Consider the following 27,659-nt stretch of genomic DNA (forward strand, 5'->3'; position numbering starts at 1 on the left):
CATTCAAACCACGTTGAGGCCAACAAGGAAGGGGAGGCAGCCATCTCCTACCCAGAGGAGGAGAATCCTCTTCCTTCTCTACAAAATTTCCCAAATTGGCCAAGAAGGCTCCTTCAGCATGACCCTCTAGGCTCTCCGATGGGGGCTAGCCTGTTACAATTCTCCCATCTATAGAGGGAGGTGACCTTGGACAGGTGGAGTTTGAACACAGTCACTCATGGGTATGCCATAGAGTTTACCAACAGGCCACACAACCTCTTTGTCCCCACTCCACGCTCCCAGGACCCTGGCAAGCACAACAGTTACATCCAGGCCATAAAACGTTTGATTGACATTCAAGCCATAGAGGAGGTTCCTCCTTTGGAGAGGAGATATGGAGTTTATTCCATCTTTTTCTTGGTCTTGAAGAAAAATGGTTGTATCAGGGCTATCCTAGACCTCAAATGGCTAAATTCCTGGGTAGTCAAAAAGCGATTCAAGATGGAGACTCTGAGGTCAATCATGCCAGCACTAAAGAGGGGAGACTGGATGTCCTCTATCGACCTGTCCGAGGCTTACCTTTACATACCCATACAAAGGCCCCATTGTCAGTTCCTCAGGTTCTGCTACGACGGGCAGCATTTTCAATACCGGGCATTACTCTTCTCTCCTCAGCACCGAGGGTTTTCTCAAAAGTATTAGTGGCCTTGGTGGCCTTTCTCCGGAAAGGAGGAGTCCGCCTTCACCCTTATCTAGATGACATTCTGGTGTGAAGTCCGTCCCAGAATGCCTGTGAAAGGGATACCAGGACCACCCTGTCCTGCCTTCAGAGTCTGGGGTTCATTGTGAACAGGGAAGAAAGCTCTCTGAACCTGACCCAAAGTATTGTTGATCTGGGTGTCCAGATCTATACCAACGTGTTCTGGATCTCTCTACAGAGAGAGTCAAGAAAATTATCACAGCAGTGATTCAGATAAGATCTTCACCGCAGACAGATTTGATGTCCTTGGCAAGACTGCAGGGTCTCCTTGTCTCAGCCTTCGATCTCATCTGTTGGGCTCAATTCCACTCATGCAGCCTTCTATATCTTCTGTTGCCATTTCAGGACCAGATAATGGTCTGTCAGCATGTACTCCTGGAGGTTCCAGACCTCCTGAAACAAGAGTTGAAGTGATGGTTAGCACCTCAGAGATAGAAGGGGTGAGCTTGGAGGAGCCTCAACATTTAGTGCTCACCACGGATGCAAGTCTTTACAGCTGGGGAGCCCATGTGGGTAGAAGCATGGTGCAGGGAACATGGTCAGAGGCAGAGTCTCAGCTCAGCATCAGTGTTCTAGAGCTAAGGGCAGTACGGCTATCGTTGAGGGCCTTGGCATCGGATGTCGGGGCACCCACCTTTTTGTCTGCACTGACAACGTGTGTGTCAAAGCATATGTGAACAAACAAGGGGGAACCAGGTTGGCAACCCTGATCTCCAAAGCTGGCAGCCTCCTTCGGTGGGCGGAGCAGAACTTACAATCTCTGATGGCTGAACATCTGGCGGGCCTGGAGAACATTATAGCAGATTGGCTGAGTCGGACGGCCATAGGGGAGGCAGAGTGGCAGTTGAACCCGAGGGTGTTCAAGATGATTGGAGAACATTTCGGCACACCAAAAGCGGACTTGTTCGCCTCATCTGCCAATTCTCATTTTCTGTCTCGCCTTCCCTGTCCGGCTGCCTGGGGGACAGATGCACTCGAGTTTCCCTGGCCACCAGGCCTTCTTTATACATTTCCTCCCTTTGGGTTGATACAACGAACGCTGCAGAGGGTCATCCAGAACAGGGTGACAGTGGTCCTAGTAGCCCCTTACTGGCTTTGGAGACCGTAGTTTCCTGACCGTAGTTTCCTGACCTCCTCTGGCGGATGAGGAACCATGGTCTCTGCCAACCTTTCCAGATCTGTTAGTTCAGGGACCCATGGTACACCCCAAGCCAGGGCTCTTCCAGCTGACAGCCTGGCTGCTGAAAGGCTCTGGTTAACCCAGCTTAGAGTCCTCAGGCAAAGTCTTGGACACATTACTCTCATCCAGACAGGCATCCACAAATAGAATGTATTGTTCTACCTGGAGAGCCTTTTTGGCATGGTGCTCTAAGGAACAAGTCGATCCCTTGTCACAGGAGGTTTCCGACCTAGCCTTCTTGCAGGTTGGGGTTGACAAGGGCCTCAGTGTGAGTACCATCAAGAGGCAGGCAGCTGTGCTGGGTAGTATCTTCTCGAGTCTGGGTGGGAATACTTTGTCGTCACCCCCACTTTATAAAAGATTTATCAAAGGGGTGGTACTTATTTCCCCTCAGGTAGTACATAGTTTTCCAACATGGAACCTAAACTGGGTCCTGACAGCTCTCACAGGGGGCCCCTTTGAACCTATGGCTCCTTGCTCCTTGAACACTCTTACTTACAAAACGGTCTTTCTGGTGGCTGTCACCTCTGCTAGACGGGTTTCAGAACTGGGGGCTTTGTCAGCTGATCTGCAGTTGTGTGTACTTCACCAAGATAAGGTGGTTCTACATCCGGATCCATCTTTCTTGCCCAAGGTTAATTTGGCTTTCCACAGATCACAGGAAGTAGTCCTTCCCTCCTTTTGTCCAAATCCCTCCTGTTCTCAAGAGAGAATTATTATTATTATTAATTAAATTTCTATACCGCCCCATAGCCGAAGCTCTCTGGGCGGTTCACAACAAATAAGCATCTGAAGTACAAGTAAAAAGCCATATATAACACAAGTTAAAAATGAATTAATTAAGCAAAAAAAACCCCATAATAAAACACATAACTAACTGCAAACTCAATACTAAATATGAAAATGGTAAAGATGTGAAATTGGCAAGAATGTTAAAACGTTAAGATAATTAAAAGTCAACATATTAAATAATTTAGATGTTTAAATGTTTGAGATGTTTAAAATATTTAAATGTTTAAAATGTTTAAAATGCCTGGGAGAAGAGGAAGGTTTTTACCTGACGCCGAAAAGATAGTAGTGTTGGCGCCAGGCGTACCTCATCAGGAAGGGTATTCCAGAGTTCGGGGGTCACCACTGAAAAGGCCCTTTTTCTCATTGTCACCCTCCGGGCTTCTCTCTGAGTAGGCACCCGGAGGAGGGCCTTTGATGTTGAGCGCAGCGTACGGGTAGGTTCATATCGGGAGAGACGTTCCATCAAGTATTGTGGTCCCAGGCCGTGTAAGGCTTTATAAGTTAAAACCAGCACCTTGAATCGGGCCCGGAAACATATAGGCAGCCAGTGCAAGCGGGCCAGGATAAGTGTTATATGTTCAGACCGCCTGGTCCCTGTTAACAGTCTGGCCGCCGCATTTTGCACAAGCTGTAGTTTCCGAACCGTCTTCAAAGGCAGCCCCACGTAGAGTGCATTGCAGTAGTCCAATTTAGAGGTTACCAGTGCATGGACAACTGAAGCAAGGTTTTCCCTGTCCAGATAAGGGCGTAGTTGGGCCACCAGCCGAAGTTGGTAAAAAGCACTCCGTGCCACCGAGGCTACCTGTGCCTCTAGTGACAGGGATGGTTCTAGAAGAACTCCCAAACTACGAACCTGTTCCTTCAGGGGGAGTGCAACCCCATCCAGGACAGGGTGAACATCCACCATCTGATCAGGAGAACCACCTACTAACAGCGTCTCAGTCTTGTCTGGATTGAGCCTCAATTTATTCACTCTCATCCAGTCCATTATCGCAGCCAGGCATCGGTTCAGCACCTTGACAGCCTCACCTGAAAAAGATGAACAGGAGAAGTAGAGCTGCGTGTCATCAGCATACTGATGGCATCGCACTCCAAAACTCCTGATGACGGCACCCAGCGGCTTCATGTAGATGTTAAAAAGCATGGGGGATAGCACTGACCCCTGCGGAACTCCATATTGGAGAGCCCAGGGTGTCGAGCAAAATTCCCCAAGCACTACCTTCTGGAGATGACCCGTCAAGTAGGAGCAGAACCACTGCCAAGCAGTACCTCCAACTCCCAGATCAGCGAGTCTCCCCAGAAGGATACCATGGTCGATGGTATCAAAAGCCGCTGAGAGATCAAGGAGAATCAACAGAGTTACACTCCCCCTGTCTTTCTCCCGACAAAGGTCATCATACAGGGCGACCAAGGCCATCTCCGTGCCAAAACCGGGCCTGAAACCCGATTGAAATGGATCCAGATAATCGGTTTCATCCAAGAGCGTCTAGAGCTGGTCCGCAACCACTCTTTCTAGGACCTTGCCCAGGAATGGGATATTTGCTACCGGCCTGTAATTGTTAAAATTTTCTGGGTCCAGGGAAGATTTCTTCAGAAGTGGTCTCACCACCGCCGCTTTCAGGCAGCCAGGGACCACTCCCTCTCGTAATGAGGCATTAATCACTTCCCTAGCCCAGCCGGCAGTTCCAACCCTGCTAGCTTTTATTAGCCAGGAGGGGCAAGGGTTTCCCAAGCGTATTCTGCACTGGGCAAGGAACCCCCTGGTGGTCTCATGGCGCACTCAGTTATGGGGCAGCAGCTTCTGCTGCATTTAAGGGCAATTTCCCTATTTTGGGCATTTGCAGGGCCACTACCTGGGCTACACCGCACACTTTTGTGAAACGCTACAAGATATAGTTTTTCATCAGCTGATGCAGCATTTGGTAGGAAGGTTCTCCAGAGGATCATTCAGCAATAGAGGGGAAGCAGAGGAAGCCCACCCAGGGGCGAGGGGACTGCTCTGATACATCCTTACAAAGAATGTCCTCCACTGCCAACAGGTAAAAATGGAAGTATTTATTTATTTAAAATATTTCTATCCCACTCTTCTACCCTATAATAGGGCACTCAGGGCAGCTTACAATAAAATCGAGCCTGTACATAATAACATTGTACACAATAAAAATCACAAAAACATTAAAATACATAAAATGCAATTAAAATACGTAAAATAATATGTATACATATACACACACATACATGCATATATGCATATATAGGGAGTGGTACTCAAGGGACTACTGAGGTAAAAATTAACATAGAAGGCATAAAATCAGTGTCAGACTCTAACTTCAGTCCCTCCCAAAGGCTCTCCGGAACAAGATCATTTTCAGAAGTCTCCAGAAAATAATCAGGGAGGGAGCAGAGCGGGCCTCTTCGGGTAAGGTATACCTAAGCTTGGGGGCCACAGCTGAAAAGGCTCTCTGCTGTGTGCCTGTCCGTCTAACATCTTTCACTCCAGGCACATAGAGGAGATCCAAGGCAGATGATCTTAAATCCCGGGCAGGTCCATATGGGCATTAGCAGTCCCTCAGGTACATTGGTCCAAGGCTGTTCAGGGCTTTAAAGGTCAGAAGCAGCACTTTGAATTGAGCCCGGAAACAAATTGGGAGCCAGTGGAGTTGATAAAGCACAGGGGTGATATGCTCCCTGTGATATGCTCCAGTTAACATTCTGGCTGCTGCATTTTGAACCAACTGTAATTTCCAAACCGTTTTCAAAGGCAGCCCCACATAGAGTGCATTACAGTAATCAAGCCTCGATGTCACCAATGTATGTGTCACTGTTGCCAAGTCAACTGCTTTCAGGAATGGACGCAGCTGGTAGACCAGTTTGAGTTGGCCAAAAGCACTCCTGGCCACCGCAGCCACCTGATATTCAAGCAGCAGGGCAGGATCCAGGAGGACTCCCAAACTGCGGACCTGCTCCTTCAAGGGGAGTGCAACCCCATCCAGAATAGGTTGCAACCCTATCCCTTGCACAGTTTTCCCCTTGACCAGCCGTACTTCCTTCTTGTCTGGATTAAGTTTCAGATTGTTAGCCCACATCCAGCCATTTGCAGCCTCCAGGCACCGGTTTAGGATGAGCCTGCAATCAGGTGGTAGGGAGAGATAGTTGAGTGTCAGCATATTGATGACATTGTACTCCAAATCTCCTGATGATCTCTCCCAGCAGTTTAATATAAATGTTAGAGCATGGGAGACAGAATTGAACCCTGCGCTACCCCATAGGCCAATAGCCAGGGGGACGAACAGTAGTCTCCCAGCACCACTTTCTGGGTCCTGTCCATCAGGTAGGACTGGAGCCACCGTAAAACAGTGCCTCCAATCCTATCCCAACTAGACTGCCAAGAAGGATACCATGGTTGATCGTATCGAAGGCCACTGAGGGGTCCGGCAGCACCAACAGGGATGCACTCCCCCTGTCTGATGCTTGGCGTAGGTCATCAAGCAGGGCGACCAAGGCAGACTGGGCCTGAAGCCTGATTGAAAAGGGTCTACAGTAGATAGTCTGATTCATCCAGGAAAACTTGGAGCTGATCAGCCACTACCCTCTCAATCACCGTGCCCAAAAAGCAGAGATTAGAGACTGGGCAGATCCACAGGGTCTAGCGAAGGCTTTTTTAGCAAAGGTCTTATCACAGCCTCCTTCAACAATGTTGGCATAGAACCTTCCCTTAGGGAGGTGTTAATTAAATATGCCAACCAGCCACTCCCCCTCTGGCAGATTTGATTAACCAGGATGGACAAGGGTCAAGAAAACAATTAGTGGCCCTCAAATCTCCCAGAATCCTGTCCACATCACAAGCTGAAACGTATCCATAGAAAAATGACCAGAGGAAGCTTCAGGGACATCAGCACAACTGTAGTTAGTGAGGAGTCCTAGTCAGTCCAAATGTGAGCAATTTTGTCTGCAAAGTGCCTCGCAAACATGTCACAATGAGCAGCTGAGGGCTCAGAGTCTAATGTAGGGCCAGAGCCCAAAAGACCCCAGACCATGCGGAAAAGCATTGCCAGACGACACTTAGCAGACGCAATGGTGGCCAAGAAGTGAACTTTCTTTGCTGCTATCACTGCCACATGATAGGCTCAAAAATGAGTTCTAACCTGTGTTCAGTCGGAAGCAGATTGAGTTTTTCTTCATCTTCACTCTAGCTGTCATCCCTGCCGCTTCATCAGGCCCAAGGTTTGATTAAACCAAGGTGTATTACGGGCCTTCCCTGGTGGGAGAGGGCGCTTTGGAGCAATAGTGTCCACTGCCCGGGTCACCTCCATATTCCAAAGATTGACCAGGGCTTCGGCAGTATCTTACCGTAAACTTCTGTTTGATGTTGGCAGTGGAGGACATTCTCCCCGCCTCTCCTTTCTCTGCTGACACATCTCTGATCCTCTGCTGAGTTTTGGGAGGGGGTGGTACTAGGGCTTCTGCGTCCATTCCACATCGTTAGTATGTTTAGGATGTTTTGTCATGTTTTCCACTGTATATATTCATGTTGGATTGGATGTTTATTTCCTCTGGGGCATAAGTTTCCCATTGTAGACTTTTCCAGTCCATTGGGCGGGAGGAATATGTTCTTCGTTGACAAGGGGCGGAGGAGTGGATCTCGCTCTGTCAGTCGAACTGGAGGGGCAGGATAACTCCTCCCCCTGGAAGAGGAGGCAAAGAATTCTGGACTCTGTCTGTCAATCCAGTGGGAGGTGTCATCCTTACGAGGAATGGCCTCCACTGCCAACATCAAACAGAAGTTTACGGTAAGACAAAACTTCCATTTTTTCACCCAAGTGAAACCAAAGTAGAAGGATGGTATGTTAAGATCTTTGCTTTCAAATGATCCTTCAAACTTTCTCCTGTAATTCTTGGTTTTGATACAACTTTGTTTTGCTTTGAGGACTAAGCCTATTGATGTGTATGAAAGAAATGAAAATATGTTAAAGGCACCCTAGAAATGACAATGTGGCAGCTTGTAATGTGAATCAGTACCCACTGCATATAGTTAATTCCCTTTTGTTACTATCACTATCTCTGGATTTGGGCCACTATAATTATAAAATAATTCTGTTCTAAGAATTCTGTTCTGACTCCTTTGAAAGAATAAGATGATTTGGATGTAAAAATTGTTTGTGAACCAAAATTTTACCTAGTATGCATATTTGTCTTTTATTATTATTTTTTCTGATTTCTAGGTGTGGAACTCCTATTTCAGTTTATCCGTTTTGTTTATTAACCAGCCTAGCCTGCAACTGGAATCTGTTACTCCAGCCAAGCGCAAAAAGATTTTAGATAAGTAAGAACATATTCATTTCATTTCCATCCTCAGGTGTTTGACTGTTTGAGAAGAAGGCATATATTTCTCTCCCTATTTCTTATATATTACAAGAATGAGAAAAGTAGCAAAGAAAAACCCGAGATTCCATAAAATGCAGTCTAAAAGCCAAATGTCACTTGAATGGGCTTTCCCACCTTCTTCTCCCCTGCCTCACCAAATCTGCTCCTCAGGGTCTGCCAACTATCTGGAACAAATTTTGGAGGTACATGGGGGGGGGACTGCAGGAGGAAGGAGAAGAAAGGGAAGTCCCATTGCATGAGTGAGAGTCTATTCCACTTGTGTATGGACACCATTTATTTGTCCTTTAAAGGAAACTTGCTTTCAATACCTCATGTGAAAAATGCCTTTACTGCATTTAATTCTCTTAAGGTATGTGTCTCTGCTTCTGTTCCAGGTATGGTGACATGCGTGTGATGATGGCATATGAACTGTTCAGCATGTGGCAGAATCTAGGTAAAGTTGTTTTCCAATTTTATCATAAGTTAAGGTTTGTATTTAATCCAAATATCTATTGCTTAGTCAAGTGCTATAATTGTATCATACAGTACAATAAAATATGGTTCATCACTTGAAATATAATTAAAACAAACTAATAGCACAAGCAATTGCAATATCGGGTATCTTTTACATACTTGATAATAAAAACTATAACATTATCACAGTAACACTCACTAATAAAAAAAGGATCCTACTCATTTATGATTCAACTCAACACTTCAACAATAGTGGACAGTTCCCTTCTATCTGACATTCTTCATCCACCTTCATTATTCTAAATCATGCTGGCTGTCAATCAACCATACCGTATTTGGCTCATTCTGTTTTAATAGACAGTACCATAACTGGAAAGCAAGCTGCATCAAATATGATCATATGGAGCTAATTTGTATAAAGACCAGTACATCCTCTCTTACCCAATCCTTTTTGTTCCTCATCTACTTTGCTATCAGTTAGGACAGTTATATGCCCTGCACTGCAACACTATATGTTCCAGAGTTTCTACCATTGATAGTCCACACTGATACCAGTGGTTCTGTAGGGAAATCCCTCTGAAACATCCTGTAGCCATTGTACTCCATTCTCTGATAACTACCAGATTGGATTATTTCAATGTGCTCTACATGGGGCTTCCCTTCAAGACAACTCGGAAAATTTAACTGGTCCAAAATGCAGTGACCAGATTACTAGCCAAATTCAAGGTGCTTGTGTTAATGCTTAATACCCTAAATGACTTAGGCCCCAAATACCTGAAAGTCATCCCTCCTTTCCTACAGACCCTTTTGGGTGTTAAGATCAGCAGAGGGGACCCTTTTGGTAGTTCTGCCTCCCTCAGAAGCTCGGGGGTGACCCAGAAGAGGGCATTCTCTCTGGCAGCCCCTAAATTGTCGAACTCCCCATAGTGGTGTGTCTGTTAACTTCACTACATCATTTTTGGCAGGTGCTGAAGATGCACCTCTTTCCCTTGGCCGTTGGCATCTGGCCTTTGCTGCCCTGGGCTCCTTCTAGGGGGATAGAAGTTAAATAAATATTAGCTGAATAGCTGATTTAATCCAGTCATTGTCATACTGATCAGGGCTACTTTGAAAGTTTCTGTGCATTTCCATAGAATAATTTAATCCAGTAAATTATTATCCTACTATTTACTAAAAATGTCAACTTCAGTAGATTAACTTTAGCTCAGAGAGGATTGTGCACCGTATGGTACCTGTAATACTGTTCTCGGATATTGATTCTGAATAGAGTCAGACCTTTGCAGATCCATATTACCCCAAAGTGTTGCTCCATAGTACTTTTCCCTTAAAAATTTTAAGTGCAGGTAGAATTAATTGACCTTCTAGAACACTCCCCAAAACCCTGACTGGCTCACCAACTTTGATCTTAATAATTCAGTAATTTTTTCAAAGCCCTTCAGAATTTCTCTCGCATACATATATGATGACAAATTACCTAAGTCTAACTCATAACCCTTTATGAACTCTCATTTGCCCCCTTTGCTCCCCACTCATCTGTTTTCTACGATAATATCTCAATTTGATCCTCCCTTATTCTTTCATGTCATCAGGGTAAGTCATCCACCTCTACAGAGTCAACTCCAACCCACTGAACTCCATTCAATTGTTCCATTTTGGATATACCTTTTCTTTAGGGGCCAGTTAATTAATTTCTGTTGTACCTCAGTCTCTGTAGATAAGGGGTTTTCTACTTAATCCTGTATAGGTTAATGTTTTTCAGCCTTATTCTGCTTTTGACAAGGAAGTAGATCCAGGAGATCCTTGCTCATTGGCATCTAAGTATCTAAATCCCTGCCATTCCTCAGAGCTTGAGTGTTTCCATAGTAACAAAGTAGATAGATGTTGCCTATATACAGAATCAGCTGGCTGTTCTGAATCAACTAAATTTCTCAGAGAGCAAGGTATCTGTTGATCCTGAATGTCAGCAAGGTGACTCAGTAGATAGTAAGGGATGGTTCTTTATTTACTCCCAAAGTTAGAAGTTTACCTTTGTTATTTACAACACAAGATAGCTTTTTGCTTTTCATGTGGAAGGGCTGTGTAAGAGGAAGGCTCTGTAGGATGATCAGTTACTGAAGCTGAATGCTTCTCAGCCTTATTCTGCCCTGAAACAGAACCCGCAATAGACTATGAAGGATACTGAAGGCCTATCCACACAGGAGCATAAAAAATGTAAATGTACTGCCTTCAAGTCAATTCCGACTTATGGCGACCCTATGAATAGGGTTTTCATGAGGCTGAGAGGCAGTGACTGGCCCAAGGTCACCCAGTGAGCTTCATGGCTATGTGGGGATTCGAACCCTGGTCTCCCAGGTTGTAGTCCAGCACCTTAAACACTACACCACACTGGCTTTCTCATACCTTCATATGGGAACCATATGTAAGCCGCCTTGGGTTTCAATCATGAAAAGAAAGGTGGGGTATAAATGTAATAAGTAAATAAGTAAATGTTTACTCCCACCTGTTCAAGGCTGAAGCCAGGAGAGCACATGGGTGTGAAATTGACAAGAAAAATGAAACTGACAAAAAAAAACCCTCTCTATTGTCCCAGCCTAGACAGATGGGGAGGGGGAATGAGTGAAAAGACAAAGTAGACAGCAGCTGCCGCAGCTTTTGCTAGTGGCAGAGAAGGAGCGGGCGATGGGGCATTAAAGGAGAGCCCGCCCACTAAAAAAACATTGAAGCAAAGTGCCTACAAGGAGGAGCACTGTGTAGCTGAGATGGTTTTCCCTTTCCTTTTTGCATAATAATTGGATTGGGTTAATACGGATTTAAAGGGAAAAACTGCATTATAGCTTTTCCTTGCCTGCAATGTCATGTGAATCATACAAATTACAAGGGAATGCAAGTAGCACCAGACGCACACTAAATCGCTATCTGGATGAGCCCTGAGTCATTGGATTAACAGCTGGAATATCACAATTGATTAAATCCCCTGTGGAATCACTCTCGTCCCACATAGATAATTTAATTCTGGGTTTCTCAGAGCAGGCTCCCAAAGAGGTGCATCTCTCAGTATTTTAACAGAAGTTTGGTTTTTACAGTATCAATAAATACTTGAGATAGAATTTTTGTATAATGCTTGCTTTTCTCTAGGGACTAGAGCTGCAACCTTCAGTGTTTTAAATATTAAATAGTATATCTTTACCAGAGCTCTATGCTGCAAACTCTTTATTTCAGGAAGATCTATTTCACCCACAATGACAATTTGACACAACTATTTTTAAGAATTATTTTCTCTAAGTTGTCCTGCAGAAATACACTATAGAAATTATTTCCAGGACAATATTGCATATTCTACTATTGTGGATTTGTACCAGTGTTGAGGTATTCTGTGCACTAAAATATATTTAACTCAGATGTAACTCTGACTGTATTCAGTGGAGCTTGCTCCCTATGTTTAAGATATCTGTCTGCATATCACTGAGCACTAGAATCTCTTTAAAAGATTTAGCTGTATCCTATTCCTTGAATGATTAGGATTTTCCAGATAATGTGAAAGCTTGCCATTAGTTTGTGATATTAGTTTGTGGTCCTAACAAAAGTGAGATTTTCTTATTTTGTATTTGAATGTAAATATGATGAAAACTTTAAAAACATTCAAATATTTTATTTTTTAAAAGGTAAGCAAGTGGATTGACCTTTGCACTGCCTGACTTACAACAATTGAATATTTTCAATTGGCAGAGTGATGGTCAATACAAAACAGTGGCAAGAAGGGGTGCAAAGGAATGGTATAAATACATTTATATTTTTCTGTTACCAGGTGAACATAAAATTCACTTTATTCCGGGAATGATTGGCCCCTTTCTTGGTGTTACACTAGTCCCACAGCCAGAGGTCCGCAACATCATGATCCCCATTTTTCATGACATGATGGATTGGGAGCAGAGGAAAAATGGCAGCTTCAAACAGGTAAAGAAGTCTCTTCAGTTCTTATAATGTCACCATTTTTTTCTTCCTTTATAGCTGATTTACAGGCAGAAAGCTTTTACATTTGCAAAGGATAACCATTTTGGTTTTTAAATATTAGGCATGTGCAGTGCTTTTTTTGTGACAGTGCTCACCAGTATGGAGTACATTTTGTGTTGGCACCCATAGCACTTTTATCAAGATATGAGTACCAGCACCTCATTTTTTACAGAAAATGCATTGGGCATGTGTAAACCAAACAAATACCGTATATTCCGGCGTATAAGACGACTGGGCGTATAAGACGACCCCCAACTTTTCCAGTTAAAATATAGAGTTTGGGATATACTCACCGTAGTACCCCTGCTTATGACATGCAGGTACTTAGCAGGAAAACTGTCACTTATAAACATAAGGCTGTTTGTCATCAAACATGTAAACATAAAAGCCACCCCTTTGCCTCTCTTCGCCCTGTTCCACGTGCGGGCTTGTCGTAGCTGAAAAGCGTCAACGAGGCGCAATCCCCTCAACTTTTGTCCGGGCCCTTCCGCGCACCAGATCAGATCATCTCCGCCGCCAGGTCCTTTAACGAGCTCCCCGCCCCGCTTTCTCCTCTAAGCTATCCCGCCGGCTTTTGTTTTCCCCTCTTCTCCCATCCCCAATCCAACCTCTGCCCAAGCCACGCTCACGCAGGAAAAACCAACAGGGAAGGTCCAAGAGCACGTCTTTTCCCCCCGAGAGAAAGCTCCGCTGCGGCTGTCCCGGACGAGGACAAATTGCCGCCATTCATCAAGCCCGGGAGGGCAAGCCCACGAGCATCATCCCCATGACAACTACAAGCAGAGGAAAGAAAGCGCCGCTGGCCGAGATCAAGAGAGCAGGCTGCACAGAAGAGCCCACATCCCCAAGGCTGGCGCTTCAAGTGGCGAGTTCAATTCTGATCGGCCGCTTTCCTCTTTACTACCGCGAAGACGGAGCGTTTTGTTCCTTGCCCGGATTTGCCGTGACCAAAAGTGACCCAAACTTTGCCCAAGTGTCTCCCCGCCACCTCCATCCCCTGTTGCAGCAGCACCTCATTCATGTCCCCGTCCCTGTCGGTTGTAACTGAAGGAGGCTCCTGAGTGCGCGCTTGCTCTTCCTCTCCCTCCACGCCGCGCATCATTTATGCGAGAGGAGCCGTTGAGGCCTTTTCATACAGCGGCTGGAATGCGAGACGTCAATAGTGACGCCATGGGAGCCTGACGCTACTGACCCCCGCCCCCTGCCCTCCCCGCCGGGTGTCTGTGTGTGTATACACACCAGCCCTAGCCTGCACGTTTGTTTGCGGAAAGGCACGCCAGCAATCGTCCAGCAATGCCCACTCTTGCGAAATAACTACAATACACTACTGGATCACAACCTGATTTAAAGGAAGCGTGTGCGCGCGCGCGCGTGTTGTGATGGTCTGAGAGGGAACGCGCCTTGTCAGACGGAGTGGAAGAAATCTGCCAGCTTAAGGAGGGCACAGCGCCCGTGCTGTCTCGGAGGGAGAGGGCCTTCTCCGCGCTCATCCCTCTCCTCCCGCCTCCTTGCCTCAGGCAGGCGGGTGCATGCTTGCGCTGGGCTCGTCCTTGTCAAAATAGGGAGGCAATAGACGCGGGAGCGTGCGTACTTGCCTTGCCTGAGTAAAAGCTGGCCGGGGGGGGACGAATGCCCGCCGCCCAGCTGATCAGCGAACGCAACAACGCAATGAAAAGGCTAATGCGTCCTTGTCAAAATAGGGAGGCGATAGATGCGGGAGCGTGTGCGCTTGCCTTGCCTGAGTAAAAGCTGCCCGGGGGCGGGACGAATGCCCGCCGCCCAGCTGATCGGCGGAGAACGCAACAACGCAATGCAAAGGCTAATGTGTCCTTGTCAAAATAGGGAGGCGATAGATGCGGGAGCGTGCGCGCTTGCCTTGCCTGAGTAAAAGCTGCCCGGGGGCGGGACGAATGCCCGCTGCCCAGCTGATCGGCGGAGAACGCAACAACGCAATGAAAAGGCTAATGTGTCCTTGTCAAAATAGGGAGGCGATAGATGCGGGAGCGTGCGCTCTTGCCTTGCCTGAGTAAAAGCCGCCCGGGGGCGGGACAAACGCCCGCCGCCCAGCTGATCGGCGGAGAACGCAACAACGCAATGAAAAGGCTAATTCAATAAAGGAAGGTAAACCAATCTATGAAACTTAGAATAATTCGAACGGCAGATAAATATATTCAAAAACCAATCCAACACAGAACAATCAATTTAATAAGAAAAACTGAGCGAGCCCTTCTCTACAAGCTTGCCGGACCTGGGGAGGACAGCGAACGACTCCCCCCCCCCGAGGAGACAGAGGTGCGCTCCCTACGGCACCCCGCCCTGCTGTCGGAGGCTGCGGCGACCGCAGATTTTCAGCACCCGCCCTATAAGACGACACCCGGCGTATAAGACGACCCCCGACTTTGGAGAAGATTTTCCTGGGTTAAAAAGTCGTCTTATACGCCGGAATATACGGTATATGCACAATATATGACTGATTGCAAAATCCCCTTTTACAATTTCTAGTCTCCTGGAGCAGTTCCTAATATTCCTTTTGGTTGCTATTCCCAACTTACTTACTTTAAATCATTTATACACTGCTTAATATTTCAAAACTCTCTAAGCAGGAACAGAGAAGGCCAGCACAAGCCCATCAAAAGTGGGGATGGGTATAGATAATAAATGTGTCGCTCTATCTATTTATTCTCACTGGAGTCCCAAGGCGCCAGTTTTCTAGCATTTACAGCTATGCTTCATGGGCCGCCTACATCTGAAATTCGCTGTGAATTGCTGGAAGGGTATGCTGTTGTTGCCACCAAAGTCAGCAAGGAAGACAAGGAAAAAGGAGAGAGGTAATAGCAAGAGGGAGAGACAGACAGAGAGAAGAGAAAGGAGTTACTGAGAAATGGGCATGGAGAAACCTTTGGGATGTGGACAGGGAAAAGAATGGAAAGTTACAGAGGGCTGAGATCTGAGATATCTGTAGTGGTGCAAACAGTGAGCATTTGATGGATTCAGAGAGCCATGTGGGGTATGGAAGCAGAAGAAAAGAGGGCAACACACATGGGAAGCAGAGAGCAAATAGAGTGCTCTGGGCTACAGGGAGAAATGTGGAAGGGGAAGCGGGCTGTAACTGGTGGGAGTTTAGAGAGTGGTGCAGAGAAAGAAGAGAATGCAAAGAAAAAAGGAGGGATGGCTATGATAGTGTACAGAGAAAAGGTAACCAGTGCTAGGAGGCATAGAGAGAAAAGGTGCATTAAGAGACAATAGATAAAAAGAATACACCGAGTTAAATTGTAACAATTTATGGTTCATACAGCAGTACAGCCATTTTGACTTAATAAAAGTGTAAAATGACTCTTGGAGTGACTGCTCTCATTGTGTAATTTACTCTCTTCACCATCTCTGTTTGTCCCTGCTCCCCATCCCTCACTGGGGCTCTGAAACTAGAATTGAAGAGGAGCCCACTCGGTGTTTGGCCTCCATAATCATAGAATGAATATAAGGTCATTTTCCAGGCTCCAAACGGACTTTGTAGCTAGAAGGGGGAAAATGAGCCACTTTCACAACTCCAGCATACAGTCCTGTGCTAAATAACATTGTGCTGTTGGAGGTGTGCACTTCACTCTCTGTCTCCCTTCTAACCTTACAAAACCAATAGGTCTTTAAGAGCTGCAAAAAACCAGAAGCATCAGATAAGTAGCTAATTTCATATCTAAACTGCTAATTCTAGCTACATCATGCATCTGCATGAACACATATTTTACAAGAACAGCACAACACTTGCTGAAGAACAAACTAGAATGTAATAAGGAAAGCAGATGGTATATAGAGCCTTTCCAGATACCCACCATTTATTTATTTAACAGAATTTATATATTGCTTGATTGTTAGAAAAACCCTCTAAGCAGCTTACAATAAACATTAAATTATCAATACAAATAGTTAAAAACAAGTAATTTCCCCCAGATATGACACGATGACCCTTGTTCCTATGTAGTGTAAAAGAGCAGGTCCCTGCTAGGACAGTGAATCCTGTTTTGTTTTTAAATAAGATTATAGGAGGTTTGTATATCTTAAAGTGCTGGAAAGGTGAGTGGGGCTGGAAGTGAGAGTGGAAAAAAGTGAGTTATTGGCAGGCAATTCAAAACAATGCAGGGAAATACATCCAGTAGATGACTATGAAACAGTAATTTACTAGAAATAATAAGAGTTTTAATATGGCAATACTCTGAACATATGCTTAATATTTGTCCAATCTACCTAGGAAAATATGTGCATCTAGAAGTGTCCAGAGACTTAGTATAACTTTAATTTCCACTGATGTTATGGGAAGGTACCTTGGAATTAGTAAAGGAATTAGATTCTAGGTAAGAAATGATCATGAGAATGGGATTACTTTCAGTGCATTTATCTTCTGTTTCTAGCAGATAGTACAATGCCGGTGTTTTTATAAATCCCTTGATTGTTCTACCAAGAAATAAATAAAGCAAGCAAACCAGGGAGGACAATCAGTTTTCAAATATAAAACAAGCCCATTTTAATCTTGGCTCAGTCAAAAGAAGCCTTGAATATTGAAATGTGGCAGTACTACGGAGACAAATGAGACACGTTATTTTCCAGAAGGTGAGCTATTGTTTCATGAAATTTAAATTGGATCTGTGTTGCTTTGGAAACTTCTTATATGAGGGCAGAGATCATCCACTCATAAAACTGGCTTCCTGCAGAAAAAGAAATGAACCATAAAATATAATTTTCACAGCTTGTTTGGAATTTTCAAAGGCAGCTACTGTCTTACTATTTCTTCCTTTCTGATACAGGTGGAAGCAGAATTAATTGATAAGCTGGACAGCTTAGTATCAGAAGGAAAAGGAGACGAGAACTACCGAGAGCTCTTCAGTCTGCTGTAAGCCTTACTTTTAATACTACAGGAAACCTTTTATAAGCACATAGAGTGATAATCAAAATAGCTTTAAGCGTCAAAAAAGAGGAATAAAAATAATTCATGAGATGGAATGAACTTCAGCTTGGATGGCTTTAAAAGAAGATTAGACAAATTCATGGAGGACAGGGCTATCAATGGCTAATAGCCATGATGGCTGTGCTCTGCCACCCTAGTCAGAGGCAGCATGCTTCTGAAAACCAGTTGCCGGAATCCTCAGGAGGGGAAAGTGTTCTTGCACTCGGGTCCTGCTTGCGGGCTTCCCCCAGGCACCTGGCTGGCCACTGTGAGAATGGGATGCTGGACTAGATGGGCCACTGGCCTGATCCAGCAGGCTCTTCTTATGTTCTTATGTTCTTAATACAACAATATGAAAAGGATTTGGCGCATTTTAATGTAACATGCCCATTTTGCTGTATGCTAGTGCTGAAAATCCAGTGTTAATGCTTTTAACAATATCTGTGTACTAGCAATAAAGAAGCGAGCCTATCAATGCAGTTACTAAACCACTGAGCAGTTCCCTCCTTTAACAGATTTCTTGGATCTCTTTCTTTGAGAGAGAGAGAGATTTTATGTTAAATATCTTTTTCATGATATTTTTCATGGTTTCTTTTATTTTAAATATCTTTTTTATGGATTTGTCAATTATTTCTTGGGTTTTCTCTTTGTAATCTCAGATGCCATACCTCAGTAGCTGGCATCCCTATCTCTTAGCCAGAAGAATGTTGACTTCTTAAAAAGGTTCTCAATGTTTTACTTGGGAACAGCTTGCCTCTCCCCATTTGGAAAAAAGAAATGATTAGGGAAGGACCCTTACCTGCTGTTTTGCTGCTTCAGAAAAACCCCTAAGTATTTTTTCTCTCCTTAGCATCCAAAATGCCAATTTTGACATTTTGAGAATCCACTCGTAATCTGTGTCATCTGAAAGGATGGCTCAAAAAGTTCGTATTTTAACATCCATTTAGTAAAAAAACAACTTGCAGTTTATATGTGACATAATTTTAAGGACTTTGTTAAGAGTGCATACATGTGGCTCAGAATTTAAATAAAACTACATCTTTTGTGCCTACGGCCATGCTACCCTGAACATGCCCGATCTTGTCTGTTCTCGGAAACTAATCAGGGTCAGGCCTGGTTAGTACTTGGATGGGAGACTGCCTGGGAATATCAGGTGCTGTAGGCTTAGAGGAAGGCAATGGTAAACCACTTCTGAATACCTCTTACCATGAAAACCCTATGAATATATCCAAAAGATTCATAGGGTCATCATATGTTGTAATTGACTTGAAGGCATATAACAACAACAAACATCTTTTGTAGATATATAGATGTTAATGTTAGGCCAAAACTGTCTTTCTCAACACACACAAATCTGAAAGTTCCTCCTTAAGTGTAGATCATTACCAGTCTGGCTTTTTTGTTTTATTTTTAAATGAATATAGAGAGAGTCTGAACGTGCCCAGTTGCAGTAACCCTGCAGAGTTCCATGATGAAGGAATGAGTTAGAATTTTATTTTATTTATTCTCCTGTGCATGGAAAAGATGATCTCAGGTGGGTAGCTTGCTCCACCTAGTAGTTGAAGGCAGAAGAGCACTGTTGAATTTTGCAGCACCTCCTGCTCTGCACAGCTCCTTACCTCAGGTCTCTTCTGCCTTGTTAGTGTTCTGTTATTTCACCTCATTACTGTTGACGCTCCCTTTCACTTTTTCACTTTTCTTTGTAAAAAAAAAAGAGGTTTTGAGGTCGTCCCCCCTGCTCCCGGAGTTCTCACCACAGTGTGAAGCTGCCAGCGAGGGGGGTGCCCCCCACCTCAGCACTGGCTCTTTTCACAGCTCATTAGCAAGCCCCCCCCCGCCAGCTTCGCAACTTGTTCCAGCTCTTACTGGAGCCTCAGCAGCAACCACTTTAACAACCTCAGTGCCTCCCCCTGCGATGGACATTTACCAGCTTCAGGGACTGCCTTCGTCCTTCCCCCACACACACACACCAGCAACTCTAGCGTCGCAGCATAGCCGCCACTGGGGAAATCAACCTGCAAATCTGAAAATCCCACAAAGAGGTTACAACTGCTCCTGCTTCCACCCAGACCAGATGCAACACAGCGTCAGCGCCATTACCAAGACAGTCCTCAGGGCCTTCTTGTATTATGGAGGCACAGACAGAGGCAGCGATGGCCCGCCCCTATACCAACAGGCAGGAGGTGGCTGAGGCACACATTTGGGCGGGCAGGACAGCTCCAGAAGGCATGGGGCCTAAAGATAGCAGGCGAGTTAGTCTGAATTGGCAAAGCCCTGATAAACAAAGGAGCTACAGGGAAGGACTCTCACAGCGCCACCTGCAGAATGCAGAGGGACCAAGAATCCTCATCTGAGGAAGAAGGCAATCTGCCTCACCCTTCCTTGGATTCTATTTTTTCTTCAAGATCCTCTCCCAAGGTTTTTTCAGGTTTTCTGGATGAGCCAATGTCTCTACAACACTTACAAGAAGCTGGGGAGGGGGAATCTTCCAACCTACCCCCTCTTCTTCCCACACTTACCAGCTACAGGGAGGGGTCTCCACTCATGTGGCTCTCAGGTTCAGTCTATCCAGTTACAACTGTTAGCTCATTCGCTTAAAAAATTAAAGGACCAGCTCAGGGATTCTCTTTTGATGGACCTAGCTAGAGACCTATCTGCCTCTTCAGCTCCCACATGGCTCCTACCACAGGACACAACAGCACTACCAGCCACTTAGACACTATCTGGAGTGCAAGTGGTGCAGGGTTCCGCTATGGGCTACTGATCTGTGAACACACGGCCACCACTGAACTGCACATCGCTGGATCCTTATGCCACCGTCCAGGGCAGACATCCTCAACCTCCAGAAGATATATCTGTTGACCCAGACAATGACCTAATTGTCTTGGACAAAGAAGAATGGAGTGGGGACTCAGAATAGGAGATTTCAACCAATAGGATCTTTCAGGAAGTGCACTTCCTCCCCCTCCTGTGCAAGGCAACGGAAGCCCTCACTCTAAATTCCCCAGAGGATCCTCCAGGCCCCTCAGCATCAAGGGTTTCAGCAGTGTGTCCAGACCTGAAAACCAAGTCAAGAGTACTAAAACTCCCATCTCTCCTTCCCAAAGTGATCAAGTCCAAGTCTGACATCCTATTACAATTCACGAAGTCTGTTCTGATCGCTAACAAATACTATATACTGGAGCAACACATCATGGACCAACTAAAAGTCCCACTGGTGGACGCTCCCATAGTGAATTTGCTAAATCCATCCTTGAACCTGAAGGACTTGGATGCTCACCTTAAAGATGCAACAGAGCGCAAAATGGTTCAGGGCCTCAGGATGATCCATAAGGCTATTTCAATCAGGGCAGCAGCAGCTTCCTTGGTGTTCGCAAGAGCTTCCCTTCTCTGGTTGGAAGACCTGCTGGACAGTCCACAGCAGGACCCAACCTGAACCTGCAAGTCTCTGCTGAAGTTCTCTCAGGCAATAACCTTCATGATGGATGTATCCATGGATGCCATGCAGTTTGTAGCAAGATCACTGGCGGCAGGCGTTTTCACTCGAAGAACCCTGTGGCTGCACCATTGGGAGGCCAACACTACAGCCCGCTCAAATCTCGCCTCAGAACCCTATGTGGGAGGCAAGTTATTTGGCGATGACGCATTAGCAAGTGTCTTAGAATCTAAGGGAAAGTCAATGCCTTCCACCAGGAAAAGGGATGACAGAAAATCCTTTCAGAGATCATTCCACCCATATCTGTTGTCACAGTCCTTTCAAGGTTCCAGGACGTTGGGAGGGCCAAAGGATGCCTGGGTCAGCCAGCCCTTCTGGAACAGACAATGCAACCAGCCTCTAAGGCACAACAACAACACTTCCCCAACTGAGTGGGGTTCGGGTCCCAGTTGCAAGGAAATAAGCATCAGCTCTGATGCCAACACCCCTCCGGTGGGAGGCTGCCTCCAACACTTCACTCACCGGTGGAGGGACGTCATTGGACCAATGGGTACTACACACCCTCCAGTATTGCTTAAGGTTGGGGTTCACCTCCTCCCCTCCGGCGAGATTCATCCCATCCCCCCTGTTGGCATTTCCAGACAAAAGGGAAAGAGTCTTACAAGCAACTTCCCATTTTCTACAAATTGCAGCTATTGAACCCATCCGAACAGGGGAGAATTTTTGGGAAACTACTTGCTCTTCTTCACTGTTGTGAAAAAAGACTGCTCATTCAGGGCAGTACTCGATCTGAAAAACCTGAATGAATACATAAACTACTGCAAGTTTTGCCTGGACAACTTGCTATTAGTCAAGGAAGCCTTGAGAAGGGGAGATTTTCTCACTTCAGTTGACCTCAAGGAGGCCTACCTCCACATACCTATCTTCCCACCCCACAGGTGCTACCTCAGGTTTGCAGTGGGGGAGGACTGCTTCCAGTACAGGGCTATGCCCTTCAGCCTGTCATCTGCTCCCAGAGTATTCACAAGGATCATGGTTGTCCTGGTGGCACACCTCAGGATGCAGGGAGTCCATGTCTTCCCCTACTTGAACGACTTCCTGATTCATTCCCCATCGCTGCACAATGCCTGGGAAGATCTGCACATCACCTTGGCCTGCCTGAAGGACTATGGCTTCCTAATCAACCAAACCAAGAGCCAGTTATTTCCATCCTGCTGCATAGTACATCTGGGAGCCACTATAGACTCGCAGCAGGGCATCATAAGGTTGGCCCAAGAAAGAGTAAACAAGATATGCACAGCAGTGTCACATCTTCTGTCTTCTGTGACTGGAGGCGGTTCTGGGGTTGATGGTTTCAACCTTCCAAACAATCCTTGGGTGCATCATCATTCTCGAACCCTCCAGTGGGTGCTACTGCTCTTCCAAAGTGACATAGCATCCAGGCACCACCACAGAGTGGCACTGTCACCAATGGTCCATCAGTCTCTGCTATGGTGGGAGTGTTGTTCCCTTGAACCCTGGTCATGTCTGATGCCAGTGTGACAGGCTGGGGAGCCTCTGCAGTGGCCAAATAGTATAAGGAACATGGGCATCACAGGAATCCACACTGCCTATCAATCTCCTGGAACTTTGGGTGATTCGTCTTGCCTTGATGCACTTCGCGGAGTTCAGACGGTTGGGGGCGGTGCTTGTCAGGACAGACAACGTGTCAGCCAAAGCTTATTTGAACCATCAAGGAGGCACACACTCCCCCCAACTCCAGAAGGAAGCTTCCCTCCTTTTCCAGTAGACAGAGACAAACATGGACTTGATCCTGGCAGAATACCTCAGGGGGGAGGACTGTCATGGCCCCGTCAGAGGACTCCTCAGATGAGGACGACTCGGGAGTAACAGCAGCAGACCCAGGAGCAGCAGGAGACACGGAGGAGCCTCCTGAGAATCCAGCTCCTTCTGCCCCTCAGCTGCAGAGCACCCCAGGGACAGCAGAGGCCCTGCAGCCAGACACAGACAGTGAACAGGATACTCCCCCCTCACCTGCAGAACGTAGACAGCAGAAGGTCAGGCAGAAGAGAGGCAGGCCTGTCTCCTTAAGGCCCAAACGCTGAGGACTCACACCTGCTGTCAACCTTGCTCTTTATAAGGCACACCTTGGCTGCAGCTTGTTGCTGACTGCAACATCAGGCATGGCTTTGTGCAGACCTAGTTTCCCTGCAGCATCTCTTTGACTGACCTCCTTGGCAATTGATCCCGGACCTCCACTGACCTTGCTTCTGGACTTCTGACTCGGCAAGTACGCTTCGGATAGGCCTGGCAGATTTACAACCCGACTGCTGGCTAAGGACTTTCCTTCCCTGCCAAAGACCCAGGAATTTCCAGCCCCCCCTGACACTGCTGAGGCAGTGTAGAGCTGCCAAGGACAACGATCAAGTTGACTGGCTGAGTCAAGAGACACTGCATCAGGGAGAATGGAAGTGTCAGCCAATGGCCTTTGAGGAGATAGTGATGCCTTCGGCAGAGTCAAAGTGAACTTGTTTGCTGCTCATTGCAACTGCCAGGTAAAGAGGTTCTTCTCCAGCTACATGGTGCTAGAGGCAGAAGGAATACATGATCTTTCATCCCAGTGGCCTGCAGGCAGATTGTATGCCTTTCCACCACTTCTGATTATTCCCAGAGTAATCCAAAAGTTCCGAGCCGAAAGGGTGACAGTTCTGCTAGTAGCCAGCTGGTAGCCGAGGAGACCCTGGTTTCCGGAACTCCTCAACCTATCAGTCGATCCCCCATGGCAAATTCTCCTAAGGAAAGACCTGTTCTCTCAGGGACAGCTTCTCCACCCAAACCCAGGGTGGTTGGCGCTTCATGTCTGGAGTTTGAGAGATGACGGCTCTTAAAGAAAGGCATCCCACCCCAAGTGCTGGAAACAGTGATGGCTTCTAGACATCCTTCCACCGTTAAAATATATGAGGGTACATGGAAGGCCTTCTCAGCTTGGTCACAGAAAAAAGGATACTTTCAAGGAAAGCTGGTATCAACGAGATACTATCCTTCCTACAAGACAGCATATCATTGGGTCTCAGGCCAAACGCCCTGAGATGCCAGGCTTCGGCATTATGAGCAGTCCTCTCCAGACAACCCACTGGGATCTCATCTTTTCCTAAAGCATTTCCTATGGGGGGGCAACTATATCAGCACCACCTATGGTTCATCGCTACCCAACTTGGGACTTGTACAAAGTGTTAACGGCCCTACTGCTTGAACCTTTAAGTCAAATATCTTTTTGTCTGCTATCCTTTAAGGTCTTGTTCCTCATGGTCATTACTTCAGCCCATAGAGTGTCTGAGCTGAATGCCCTCTCTGTGGATAAACATTTCTGTGTGTTCAATAAGGATAGAGTAGTTCTCCGCACGGTCCCTTCCTTTTGTCCCAAAGTTCTGTCTATCTTCCACTGTCAAGAAGAGCTGGTGCTTCCTTCCTTCTGTCCTAATCCCATTCACCCCACAGAAGAAGCATGGCACTTACTTGATGTGAGGAGAGTGCTTAAAGTGTGAATTTCTAAAATAAAATCAATACGCAAAACAGATAGTTTGTTTGCATCCTTTCACCCAGCGTCACTAGGGAATAAGGTTTCCACTTCTACACTAGCTAGGTGGATCAAAGCATGTATTACTTTGGCATATGGTTCTCTGCAACTGGCCTGCCCAGCCAGAATAGTGGCTCATTCCATGAGAGCAGTAGCCACATCAGCAGCGTTCTCACGCAATGCCTCTTTGGTAGAGATTTGTAGAGTGGCCACATGGGCCACTCCTCATATATTCATTAAACATTACAAGATAGACACCTACGTGTCCGCTGAGGCAGTCTTTGGGAGGAGAGTGCTACAGCACTTTCTCTTAGATGACTAGCATATTCAGCCCAGCAATGTTCCCACCCTATATGGGTCAACTTTGGTATGTCCCACCTGAGATCATCTTTTCCATGCTCAGGAGAAGAGACATTTGGTCTTACTGTGAAATGGTCTTCTCTCTGCATGTGAAAAGATGATCTGAGGGCCACTCCCTAGGAGGGCTGGGCTGCCACCATTATCACAAAATAGGCCTTTGCAGAGAGTGTATGAGTGTTGTTGTCTTTGTCTTATTGGTGTGATTCCTATTGTTCCTCATTTGTTGGCTTGTCATTGAGAATTGAGGCAAGGAGCTGCACAGAGCAGGAGGTGCCTGTAAAATTCAACAGTGCTCTTCTGCCTTCAACCACTAGGTGGAGCTAGCTACCCACCTGAGATCATCTTTTGACATGCACAGAGAAGACCATTTCACGGTAAGACCAAATGTCTCTTTTGTTTAAATGTATAGGCTGCCCTTCATCACGTATAGTGATACCAAGGGATTTTTCAAAGTATCATAAAATAGGCAACAATTACAAAATATATGCATCATTTCAAAAAATCATTAAAAACTAATCAGAAAGTACAAGAGGCTGAGAATAACTGAAACAATAAATATCCTCACTTGTTTACCCCAAACGTCTGGGGAAATGATATTTTAGCTTGGTGGCGGAAACCCATCAGGCTCTGCCACCTGCAGTTCCAGGGAGAGAATATTCCACCGCAGTTAAACCTTGTGTGCTTACCTGGCCTTCTGTCAGCAGTGTTGCTACAGTTACTGAGAGGGAAAGAAGGAGGGGCAAGGCTGTGGAAAGGTAGGTGTAGGTCCAGTAGCAGGAACACCAGATTGGCTCTCCTGCTGTGACCACACTGCACCAAGCTCCCTGTCACCTTGCCCCCTCCCTCCTGGCAAGCACAGCAGTGCCACTGATGGGAGGCTGGATACAGGGCACTGACCTTCCCTGCTAGCTTACCCAGCATTAGAGTAATCCAAATGTGAGATTTCAATAGAATAGACTGTCAGAATCCTGGCAGTTAAAGGTGTCCTTTGGCATCTTTTGGCAAGGAATCTTTTGGCAAGAAAAGGTCTGATGAAGCCCTTGAGGGGCAAGAAACAGTGGGGGTGGAAACATTCTACACACTCCACTATCAGGCAGCTAGGCCTGTAACACAGTTGATTGAATCAGCAGGAATTAGGGGCATGGGCAGGACATATGGCTATCAGGTGGTGAGCAAAAATTAGGCACAGCAGCAGCTAGTGTCACCTGGCTGGATGTTGAGAATCATGGAAGCTTAAACAGGGAAGGGCTGCCCAGCCCACAGCACCTCAGAATGGACGCAGCCTGTCCTACTCTTCAGCAAATTGCTTGGATCTGCTACTCACTTAATTTTCCTAAATCCATCAGAGCACATAAAGGAAATTTATAATATGCATACAGCTTTACAGTTTATTATGGGGAGTCCCTTCAGTACTAAAAAGAATTATGCGTGCTTTGGCAACTGATTAGAGTTTTCCTCTGCCACCTCCATCTCTAAAAAACATTTCATATTATAAAACAATAAATGGTAATAGTGAGCCAATTTGAATAACTAAGATAATACAGAATCGGAACAATTATGATGCAAAATAAGCTAAAGTCCTATTGTGAAGATATATCTTATGTATATGTATAGGATGTGTCTTTACATGTCTTGTACTTTTATGCTGACCATTGGTAGAATAAATTGAATTGAATATTGTGAAGATATTTAATGGCTATCATCTTTAATAATTATTTAATTTATTAAGATTAATTCCTATAATTCAAGCTGCCTTCACATTCAGAAGAACCTGTTTTCACATAGATAGTTGTAATTCTTTTGTTAGTAACCAAAATAGGGGAAATAGTGACACTAACATATTAGATTGTACTGTGAAAAGGAAAGATGTTCAAGTCTATTTACCATTCTATGAAAAAACAAAACACAAGACCAGAGCAATGTATATGCACATTTTTGAATTGTTGGACACGATCCAGTTGGCATGTAACACTAAACCAAAATCTGACTTAGTGCAAATGTGCAGGTTTCTGGAGTGAAGATCACAGCCTCTGCTTCCTTCTCTCAGTCCTACTGCTGCCACATTACACAGAGGTAAGACACAGCTTGGTTTAGCATTATGTCCAAACCTTGGCTTGTGGTTTGTCTCACTTCAGACAACCCACAAGTTGTAGCCAAGGTTTGTTCTTGGATTACTGTTCAGGGTTTGCCTTGGGGAGTCAACCATGAGCCTGAGTTCAGATGTATTATAAGGGCACAGAGAGAACCAAAGCAGTATGTAATACTAATCCATGGGTAGTGCAGCAGCAACAGGACTGGGAGAGGAGCACAGCAGCCACAGTCTTTACTCTGGGAACCAGCACGTTTGCTCATTCATGCTAAGCTGTGATTTGGCTTAGCATTACATGCAAACTTGGCCATTGAGGAATTGCAAATCAGTAAAAGAAAGAGTATATGCTTTCTTTCTGGGAGAGAAGGAATATGACTTGTAATTTCAGGAAGAATCACAAACAGAAGAAAATCTTCTTTGTGGCTTGTACTTCTTGTTATGGCTGAAACTCAAGTGTACCTTTTCAAATGTGTTACATTAGTAGAAAATTATGCAACAGAATTTTAAAATTTAAGATTAGAACTAATACATTACTTAAGAAAAGGAAATATCTATATGTTCGCTTTGGATTCCATCCAAAGTGTGTTTTTTTAAAAAAAAACCCAACTCACAGCAGAATGGAGGCAAATACTAGTTCTGGCATAGTATTTCCTTGATATGATATAGTGATAACTTATCTTAGTTCAGTAATCTCCTTCTCT

At 45.4% G+C, this 27,659-nt stretch overlaps 1 protein-coding gene and 1 pseudogene across 7 annotated transcripts in view; both read left to right on the forward strand.

Annotated features, from left to right (window-relative positions):
- DOCK3 (dedicator of cytokinesis 3) overlaps positions 1–27,659 on the forward strand; it is a 463,693-nt gene that overhangs the window by 278,040 nt on the left and 157,994 nt on the right. For all 7 annotated transcript variants that reach the window (XM_061617883.1, XM_061617886.1, XM_061617884.1 and 4 more), the window contains exons 30-33: positions 7,934–8,034; positions 8,471–8,529; positions 12,355–12,503; positions 17,357–17,442. In XM_061617883.1, coding sequence (XP_061473867.1) covers positions 7,934–8,034; positions 8,471–8,529; positions 12,355–12,503; positions 17,357–17,442 — 395 coding nt within the window. The remainder of the gene's footprint in view (positions 1–7,933; positions 8,035–8,470; positions 8,530–12,354; positions 12,504–17,356; positions 17,443–27,659) is intronic.
- Positions 18,543–18,661, forward strand: LOC133382698 (5S ribosomal RNA; annotated as a pseudogene).

This window comes from Rhineura floridana, chromosome 3, assembly GCF_030035675.1.
Source record: "Rhineura floridana isolate rRhiFlo1 chromosome 3, rRhiFlo1.hap2, whole genome shotgun sequence".
Lineage (NCBI taxonomy): Eukaryota > Metazoa > Chordata > Lepidosauria > Squamata > Rhineuridae > Rhineura > Rhineura floridana.